We start from the raw sequence: 11,130 nt of genomic DNA, 5'->3' as shown, positions 1-11,130 counted from the left end.
AAAGTTGAGCTGTCTGCTCATCGTTTGAAAGATCATCGGTTGTTGAAAAGGTAGAAAGTTGATTCTCTAAATATGTATGGAACAGTTTCCAGTCAGCGCGGGATTCATTCCATTTGGTTGATGGATTAATAAGAAAAGAAGAAGGATTAATTTTAAGTTCTATTTTAATAGGAAAATGATCGGATCCCAGTGTGTCAGAGTGTACTGACCAGTTTATACGGTTTGTTAATGTAGCTGATGTGATAGTCAAATCAACGGCAGACTGATTCCCACTTGGACCGATTCTAGTAGGTGTTCCGTCATTTTGAAAGACTAGTTCGAGAAAATCCATACTTTCGACTAAAGTTCTACCATTACGTTCATCCGGGATCGGGCCCCACATGCAATGGTGGGCATTAAAATCACCACAAAAAACTGTTTTATTAAAATCAAATTGTTTGAATAAATGTATCCAATCTGTTTTATCTACTCTGATGTCAGGAGGTCTATATATAGACACAAAAGATATATTAATTTTATTAAGTAAGACTGCACACACTTCTATTCCACTATTAAAATTATAGTTAATGTTTATTATTTGATAATCAATGCTCTTTAATATGAAAATACCTACGCCACCATATCCGCTGTCACGACATTTTGAAACAAAATTATATCCTTTTAATTTAAAATCCATTTGGCTTTTCAACCAAGTTTCGGATAAAATAATAATATCTACATGAAAATTATTAATATAATTTACAAGATTATCCCTATTGCTAACTAAAGATCTACAATTCCATTGTAAAATATTTAATAATGATTGACTAGGCTGATTGTGTTTATCCATTTGGAAGTTAGTGACTGCTGTCATTAAGACTAGTCCCTATATTATCCGTTTCTGTGTTAGTACCTGTATCTTCTAGATTATTAGAAATAAGTTTTCTTAATTCATTTTCTAAATTGCATATGGGTTGAGATTGATTAGTAGTATCTATGAGTTGGTTTATATGAGATGTCACAAGTAATATAAGTTTCTCTTTATAGTCAATAAATTCGTCCCTGTAAGGATTAGGGATTATCGGATTAGATTTAGGGGTGGGTCTTTTGCTAGTTGAGGCAGAGGAATGGGGTAGAATTGGAGGAGAAGTTGCTTTACGTTTATTAGCTGTATTTGTTGTGTTACTAAATCTTTTTGCCGGATTATTTAATGTGAAATTAGAGGTATTGTTAGTTGGGTTAGGTAAGCTTGGAAAATTAGTAATGTTATTTAAAATAGCAAATCTATTATTAGTAGTTATTTTTGCGTAGTTCGGGTTGTTATGTAGTTGCTCTGCTTCTTTGAAATTTATATTTTCTGTTGCCATTATTGTCTTGATTTTTCTCTGTTTCTCGTATATTGGACACTTTCTTGACAACGAGGTGTGCTCGTTAGTTTTACAATATATGCATAGATTATTTCCACTACAATTTTCTTCTGTATGAGAAGTGTCTGTACATTTTTTACATTTACTCTCCTTGGATTTACATAATCTAGAGCTGTGTCCGTACATAAGACATTTGTAGCATTGGACCACTGGATGCACGTAAGGATCAACTACGAAGTTACATAAGTTAATTATTATGTTTTGGGGAACTTCATTGCCCAAAAATTCTACAATAATTATTTGTCTTTGTACTAATTGAGTAGTACCGTCGCTGTTGGTTATTTTTCTTTGCATTCTTTGTACATTCACCACCTGCTTTTCAGAAATGATTGCGTCTTTCAGGTAATCCTCCGAAAAGAACGTGTCAACCATTCTGACTACGCCCTTTCTGTGCGTGTAAAATTTAGGGATATATGCTATTAGATCGTTTTTAATTATCAATTCATGATTAATTAATTTATTTGCTGCAGAATAAGTTTTTAATATGACTTTTACCCTACTAATACCTACCGTTTTTATGTCTACTACATCATGTTTTATTAAAGGATCATTTAACAGAAAAGAACCGACCCTGATTGGAAATAATCTTCCAATACTAGAATTTTTATGTTCAATATAAACAAAGAATGGTGCCTTGTCATCAGATTTATACCTATTATCAAAATCGATTAAACTATTTACAGACCTGTTGTTATCCATATTAGTTTTTTTAGAGTTGTTTTGGTCAGGCGGTTCGCCAGAACCTATTGACTCTGCTTCCATATTTACCTAGTTTTTGTTGAAAAACTTTATGACTCTAATGTATCAGTTTATTAGCACTAATTAAATAAATTTACAAAATATCACAATAGCAATTATTTTGAAAACACCGAAGACAATAATATTGGAGCGACCTTCACTCTATGATTGTCGAAACGATACTGAATTCCGCGGTAATCAAGGTGAATTTCGCCATTTATTCAAAGAGCTACAGGAGGATCGTGTCAAATTACAAGCATATTTCAGGGTGAATATGGAGACTTTTGACTACCTACTCGAAAAAATCCAAAACAAATAATTAATAATTGGCCAAGACATGGAAGAATTTCAACTAGAATCCCATCTTACCTGCTGAATGTCTAACTGTAACTTTAAGTTTGGTATGCCACATATTTAATGAATTCATTTTCATAATTAAGATATTTAATTTATCATAAGTTATCATTTATTATACAGTGTGACCGCTAACAGTGTTTTCGTGAACCGCTAACTTTAAGAAAAAATCCCAAAAGAGGTCGATTTTATGTCTAAACTATGATATGATGTTTGGCATATACAGAGAGAGTCTGTAATTTGGAATAAATTCAATATCTCAAATACTAATTGTTTTTTGAAAAATGCTCAGACCCGTCGATTAGTATTTCAAATTGTCCTTTTTGATATACAATAATAATGTATACAGGGATAACAGTTTGAAATACTAATCGACCGGTCTGAGCATTTTTCAAAAAAACAAATATTATTTTAATTATTGAATTTATTCCAAATTACAGATATAACTTTGTTATTTTCTATTATCTTGTAAATGGTAGAGAATAAAAATTTCATGTTTTGTAGTTGTGTATAACTTTACACACCCTATCAAAATAGCTATCAAAATGACAGTGTTGCCATTTAAGAAAATCAACGATGACTTCATATCTCTAAATTGGGACACCCTGTATACATTATAATTGTATGTCAAAAAGGACAATTTGAAATACTAATCGACGGGTCTGAGAATTTTCCAAAAAAACAATTAGTATTTGAGATATTAAATTTATTCCAAATTACAGACTCTCTCTGTATATCATACTATTGATGTCATCAATCTAGGCGTGATGACGTAATCGATGATTTCTTAAATGAGAATATCGGTCGTGTGGTAGCTCATTTGAAAGGTTATCCTATTCATATTTAGTAATACAGTAGACTCCCTCTATAACGAGAACTGAAATGGCAGAATAATTACCTCGTTATACGCGGATCTCGTTATATCAGACAACAATAATATTGTGCATACATATGAATACAGTAGACTCTCTCTATAACGAACACAGTTATTACGAGGTTTCGCTTATAACGAGGTACACTAGATGTCCCATGAAATTCTTATTGAACCGAACACCTCTATAACGAGACATATTTGGATATAACGAGGAAAAATAAAATCGTAAAATATGTATCTTTATTATTCTTTATCTATTTTTAGTGCTGTAATGGCTATAGGTAAATACCCCAACTACCTGTATACATAAATCCCCAACATCTGTGCGGTTATCGAGGGTAGTGCTGTAATAAAATCCACCGCCTACCTTTAATAAACTTCTTCCTGTTCTGTTTATCTATTGACCGATACCGAATATTGTAAAAAAAATTATAATTTATGATGGCGAAGCCTTATTACCGATGAAACAATATCTAGCATCTCATATTACTCCGAATGGCTTCACTATAGAAAGTTAATATTTTCAGAACTGTATATTCATATGTATGCACAATATTATTGTTGTCTGATATAACGAGATCCGCGTATAACGAGGTAATTAGTCTGCCATTTTAGTTCTCGTTATAGAGGGAGTCTGCTGTATATAGTTTTCTAAAATATTAACTTTCTATAGTGAAGCCATTCGGAGCAATATGAAATGCTAAATATTGCTTTTAGCGCAATGTTTATTTGAGAAATAAACATTTTTTTTCTGATTTCTGAGAGCAGTAACATGTATTTTGAATTAAGTAAATTACACACATTCTTCTTTCTTCTAATTTAATTCAATAAGAATTTTGTTGGACACCCGTATAATTATGTTAATGCTTATATTACTACATAGAGAATTAAATAACCTTTCAAATGAGCTAGCACACGGCTCCTACTCCCATTAAAAATCACATCGAGATTAATGACATCACTAGTATGTAAATGCCAAAAATAATAATTTAAAAATAAAAATCGACCTGTTTCGAGATTTTTTCTTAAAGTCGTCGGTTTACGAAATAATGAATTTATTCCATTTGGTTTTATATATATTTAATTATAAAATTGCATAAAGTTATAAATTTAATTATAAATATTTATTTAATTAACTATTTGCATAAAGTTATGAATTTAAAAACTTATCGTCGTCGTCTTAATAGGGAATCTTTCTGATCCCATAACAGCTTTCTTTGAAACACTTCAGCTATTAGGATATCGAGATTCATTTTTTGGAAAAACACCAAAGAGTGCGAGCGGAGAAATCAAACTTGTTTGGTTTCGCCGCTTTGCTCTTTGCTAGAGCACTCTGTGTACCTCCGTTTCTCAGTAGTAGTTTGATTTCACCGCTTTGCTCTTTGCTCTTTGCTCGTACTCTTTCTTCGCTCCACTCTGAACGTGCACTTAGTGTTTACATTACACCCTATCTTCGTCCTCAACATCAAACAAAACAATAATACAAAACAAGAATTTGTTTTGTTTGATGTTACCCACGTGCGACATCCGGATATTTCGTTTAATCGTTTAGTTTTAGTCTGTACCACAAGAACGAGTGTTTCTAACGAGGAATCGGAGAAGCTCACTGCAACAGTAATTTAGCTGTACAAGTTAATGTGCATCGGTATCCCGAAAGGCGAGCTCCTAATTCTCGAACTTTTGTGAATGTTTCTCAATTATTAGAAACGGATTCTCTTGTACCGAAAAAAAAAAATATATAAAAAAAATATCATAATTTCTTGCAATATCTGTTGTCGGTACTTGCTGAAAACTTGCCTTTGCAAACACTCCGTTAAATGTGGTTTCTTTACGACGGATTCCCAGCACATTTTACCAGAGCTGTGAAAAATCTTCTGGATACCACTTGTCGTCGTTGGATTGATAGGAATGGACCCACTCCGACATAATTATTTAGTTAACTATGGCGTTACTAACAACTGGATTCGTCGTATCGATGCATGTGTTCGAACAGGTGGAGCTCACATTTAATTTAATTTTAGATCACAAGTAAACAAATTACTGATAGTCGTAGCATACTGTAAAAAACTAAATTATAAACGTTGTCTATTGTATTTAATTTCCAATGTAAACTATGTAATTCAATTAAAACACAAGCTTAATAAATCTTCATTTAACACAAGCTTAATAAATACATAATACTAGTTTAGTTAAAGATAAAGCGTTTCTTATTGTAAATAATTGACATTTTATCAATTCGTTTAAAATTATCCCATATTTCAATACATATCAGAAAAGCATTACAAATAATTTTTTTTAGGTGCATTTATTGCATTTTAGAAACTAAACCATAGCTACTTAAGTAAAAGTTATAATTTATGTAAAACTTTGAGCCTTAATCCAAAACCTTAATTAATTGAGATAATAGCAAATGCCATATTATTAAAGCAAGAAATAATTATTTTGCAGGTAGGTACATACCTACATTTCATGTAGGTCATGACATGCATGTCAACAACCTTAAAATCACACATCAAATAGTAAACAAACAAGGGGTTCGATTACTTTAAATTTCCAAAGTCACAAACGAGTTATCGTATGATGTTGTCAGATTAATTAATTTTATGAAAATAAAAATTCACTTATTATTATGGAGAACAATGTATTTTTTTGGAAACAGTTAACTTTAGAAATAAATGTTATAGGACTTTTTTGTTCTAAATTGTGTATTATATCCACACCTTAAAGGAACGAACAATTTTCAGGGACACCCTGTATACATTGTAAATGATGATTCGGCAGTGCTGATCGTAGCATTCAACGTGTGTCTTAATTTGTTTATTTCTAGTGAATCTTTATGTTAAGGGAGCAAAGTATGCTAAATGTGCAGTAACTCGAGCGTTATGGGGACCTATTGGGTTGTGAGGAGTAGGTCATAAAACCAAAAAAAGTTAAGTACAGTTTTCCATTTTAGTGGGGACTCTCCATTTTTTAATTTAATATTCCATTTCCAACAATAGTTTTTTTGGATTATAGCGCCATCTGTCCATAATTCGAAAAAATATTTCGAATAAAAGTTACTTATTTTTACGTAAGGGATCCAAATCTGCAATTAAAAATCGGTGCTCCCTTTTAAGATTTTAAAGTAACCCCACACCTCACCTCCGCGGGGTGTCGTGTTTGGTGTCATTCAATATATTTTTCAAAAATATTGAATAAGTGTATTTTTCAGTTTTTCGATCTGATGTTCATTTCGCGAAATATCGCGGGATTCGTATTTAAAATTTTAAATTTACCCCCACCCCTCTCCGTGGAAAGCCATGTTTGGTATCATTCGATAGATTTTTGAAAAATATTGAGCAGGTATTTTTTAGTTTTTCAATCTGTCATCCATTTCGCGAAATATTCGCTTTATTGTTATGAAACTTTGGGACTCACTCATTTCCTTATGGCCCGTTCAAATCATCAGATTTTTGAAATATACACTGTTTTGCATGTACTTAACTTACCTTATCTTAATCTGACAATTTCGAGTTTTTCTAAGGATAGATTTTTTTTTCGGCCCCCCTTTACGAACACCCCTGCATTAAGAGCCAATATATGGTAGAGGTACATCTGCAGGGTACCAGGTTTCTCCCCATATGATAATCTGACGCGCTCGAGTATCTGCAAAAATCCCCGCTTGGGCTCCCCTACCACTATTTTGATTTTGGTATAGTATATTTAATGAAAATAAACAAAATTTTAGTTAAAATTATTCTATATTTAACATTTAAAGAATCTACATACATAGACCTAGTAAAGAATACACAAAAACAGAAAAGGTATATATTATAACTTATCTGTAAACACTAACACAATATACATGAGTGTAATGAAATGGACAATGGTTTAATCTATATTTAAATCTATATTTAAATCATTATTTTTATATATAACACACGACGAATTCTTAAGCTTCAGAAGACTCTGCCACGTATAGGACTGGACTAACTTTCTCTTGTGTGTTAGATTTCGCAAGCGACTCGTACAGTTGTTGTCTTCTTATTGATCTTTCCACTTCAATCTGTGTTTTAAGTTTTCTAATAGATCTGGCCAGAAGATGGGCAAATGTAGCACCGAGAAGCTAGAAAAGACAAAACTGTTATTATTCTGAAGGTTTATTTGATACATTCTTGGTAGTTCTTTACGTTCTTATCTTGATTCTTACTTTACAAAATATATATGACATGCAGACGATATTCAGCAAGCAATATATCTGTACCCCAAGACAACGGGAAGGAAACACGGTAATTATTGGAAACTATGGAGAGGTTCAATACGCTCAAGTACGCTCAAGTGGAACGGGGCAGGGCCTTTAGCTAGAAGACTTGATGGACGGTGGACAAGACGAATCATGGAAGGGAGGCCCAGAAACTACAAAAGAAGATGAGGACGATCACCGACTAGCTGGACCGACGATATAAAATAGTAGCGGGAAACTGGCTACAAGCGGTCCAGTGTAGAGAACACTGGAAAGAACTGAGAGAGGCATAGGTCCAGCAGTGGACGCGATTGGTTGATTGATGATAATAATACTGGAGATGCTATTTTAAACGAAAACGCTGCGCACTTATTGGTCTTATTATGGGACTCATCGACTTATGTGGGAGCTTATGATTAAGAGTGACAAGTAGATTCTACGTTCAAAATAGACGAGCACACCCCCAAAAAACGCTTATTTCTCGAGATTCTGACCACGTAGAGGTGAATGGACAATTTTAGTCATACTGTATTATTTTGATGGTGCTGAAAACGAAAATGAGGTTTATTTTGAATTTTATGTGGAACATTGTCAAAATCGCAATTTTACCCTACAAATAAAAAGAAAATTAAATGACGTTTTTCTTGCGTTTAACTCGCTACAACTCTGCATCGTTTTAATATTTTTTTTCTGAATGTTACTGTATATTTATATTTCTCACCTTTCTGAAGACAATGGGACCTGCTTCAAGCTTTCAGTCTTATTCTAATAAAAGTTATGAATTTATTTAAGTACAAGGTGCAGATTCCTGAATTGCAAAGTTTAATCGCAAAAGTTGAGTAACGAAATGTGAAATTTAGCTGTTTAATTACTTTTATATTAAAATATAGAATACAGAAAAGTTCTCTGGAAAGTTCGGGATCGATATGTTTATAGAAAAAAAAATGGTGCAACTTTTAATATCGACGTTATAAATCCCCAAAATAACGCTTATGTTTCGAGATACTGACCATGGGTGGTGATTGGCTAATGTTGGTCTTAGTTTATGTTTTTTTATTGGCTTTAGGATTAGACCATGCGGCCAGAAACAAAGTAAATAGTACATACATAAACATAATATATCTTATCTAAACTATCTAATTAGTAATCTAAGTTAAGGTTATCTAAGTCTGGCCGACTTTTTGTTAAGAATAGATATAATAAACATTTTATTTTCAAAATGAAGTTTTGCTAAATTAATCTTAATAAAAATTTTGGGATAAGGACAAGGGTCACAATTTTCTCATCCAAGGGTTTTTCTTTTTTATTAATAAATATTGATTACCTATATACCCACCCCACACGGTAAGGCAGGCATACTTTATGTTTTTGATGGCGCTGAAAACGAAAATGAAGTTTATTTTAAATTTTCAGTGGGGAAACATTGTCAAATTCCCAATTTTACCCTAAAACTAAAAAAACGAAATCACGTTTTTTTTTTAATTAAAGGTTGCCCCATTTTTTCTATAAAACATTTTGATCTAAAAGCCAACAAAAAACTTTTTTCTCTCTCTCTCTCTCTCTCTATATATATATATATATATATATATATATATATATATATATATATATATATATATAACTCTATATTTTAACGTAAAAGTAATTAAAAAGTTAAATTGCAAATTTTGTCACTCAACTTTTTCAATTTAACTTTGCCATTCACGAATCTGCACCTTTTACTTTAAAAAATTCATTACTTTTATTAGAATAAGACTTAAGGCTTGCAATGGAACTCATAGTCAATGGATCTCAAAATTTCAGAAAAAAATATCAAAACCGAACAGAGTTGTAGGAAGTTAAAAGCAGAGAAAGATGATTTCTCTTTTTATTTTTAGTGTAAAATTGCGCTTTTGACAATGTTCCCCCATTTTAAATCATCCCCATCAAGAACACAAAGTAAGACCAAAATTAGCCATTCACCACCCGTGGTCAGTATCTCGAGAAATAAGCCTTATTTTGGGGGTGTATAACCTTGATATAAAAAGTTGCACAATTTTTTTTCTATAAAACATTTTGATCTAACTCTAACTCCCCAGAAAACTTCTCTGTACTCTATTTTTTTTAACATAAACGTGAATAAAAAGCTAAATTTCAAATTTTGTCACTTAAATTTTGCGATTAAACTTTGCAATTCACGAATCTGCACCTTTTACGTTAAAAAATTCATAACTTTTTTTCGAATAAGACTGAAGGCTTTCAACAAGCCCCATAGTCTTCAGAAAGGTGAGAAATATGTGCTGTAAAAATTTCAGAAAAACTGTTAAAACCGAACACAGTTGTAGCGAGTTGAAGGCAAAAAACGTGATTTCATTTTTTTTATTTTTAGGGTAAATTTGCAATGTTGAAAATGCCCCCATGTAAAATTCAAAATAAACTTCTTTTTCGTTTTCAGCACCATCAAAAACATAGAGTATAACCAAAATTAGCCATTCACCACCCATGGTCTCTCGAAAAATATGCGTTATTTTGGGGATTTATAACGTCGATATTAAAAGTTGCACCATTCTTTTTTCTGTAAATAGTTGTTTTTCTCAAGCTTTCCAGAAACCTTTGCTGTACTCTATATTTTAACATAAAAGTAATGAAAAAGCTAAATTTCAAATTTCGTTACTCAACTTTTGCGATTATACTGTGCAATTCAGAAATATTCACCTTATACTTTAATAAATTTATAACTTAAAATCAGACTGAAAGCTTGAAGCATTGCACCATTTTCTTCAGAAAGGTGAGAAATAGGTATATACTGTAAAAATTTCAGAAAGAAATATTAAAATGGAACAGAGTTGTAGCGGGTTAAACGCAAAAAAACTGTGATTTTTTTATTTCTAGAGCAAAATTGCGATTTTGATAATGTTCCATCAAATAAAATTCAAAATAAATTTCATTTTCCATTAAACGAAAATTCCATTTTCCATTTTCCATCCTAAAAAATTAGCCATTCACCACCCCGTGGTCAGTACCTGGTCATTTTGGGGGTGCGTGCCGCTCGCCTATAAAGACATACCCAACAAATATACATGGATACAGTAGTTTTTTAGTCAGTACGGTGCCAGCCACCGTAGGAACAAGACGTGCCAGCAGCGGAGCGGAAAGCAGAGAACGCGGCCGACGAAGTGGGAGTGGCTTGATTGTGAACTTTTTAGTTCAGCTGTGAATGTAAGCACAGCAACAGTCAAGCGCTTCTCACTCTCTGAGGCGGGAAGTCAACGAGGAGTCGACGGAGAAGGGAGTCAGTTCGATTAGCTGGGATTTTTATTCCGACCACGTATGTAAGTGTGGTAGCGAGTCGGACACTTCTAACTCCTTAGGCTAGACGAAGAGGAGAGAGAGGCAAAAACCACTCTTCGGGGATGTAGTGAACTTAGGGAGTTTGATTTTATTGGACTCTCTGAGACGCTGCAGCTAGAGTTTGGTTAGCAGAAGAAGAAAAACGGGCTCGACGTGAGCCCGTTACGGGATTTCTACTGTGCCTCCGTAAGGGTATCGACAGTGCA

The 11,130-nt window shown here is 32.8% G+C and overlaps 1 protein-coding gene across 1 annotated transcript in view; it reads right to left on the bottom strand.

Annotated features, from left to right (window-relative positions):
• Positions 1-7,093: 7,093 nt before the first annotated feature.
• Positions 7,094-11,130, bottom strand: part of LOC126883109 (23 kDa integral membrane protein-like) — a 116,537-nt gene continuing 112,500 nt past the window's right edge. Inside the window, exon 5 of the mRNA XM_050648357.1 lies at positions 7,094-7,477. Coding sequence (XP_050504314.1) covers positions 7,304-7,477 — 174 coding nt within the window. The 3' untranslated portion in view covers positions 7,094-7,303. The remainder of the gene's footprint in view (positions 7,478-11,130) is intronic.

Source organism: Diabrotica virgifera, chromosome 4, assembly GCF_917563875.1.
Source record: "Diabrotica virgifera virgifera chromosome 4, PGI_DIABVI_V3a".
In the NCBI taxonomy this organism is placed as follows: Eukaryota; Metazoa; Arthropoda; class Insecta; order Coleoptera; family Chrysomelidae; genus Diabrotica; species Diabrotica virgifera.
This window is presented reverse-complemented; position numbering and strand designations above follow the sequence as displayed.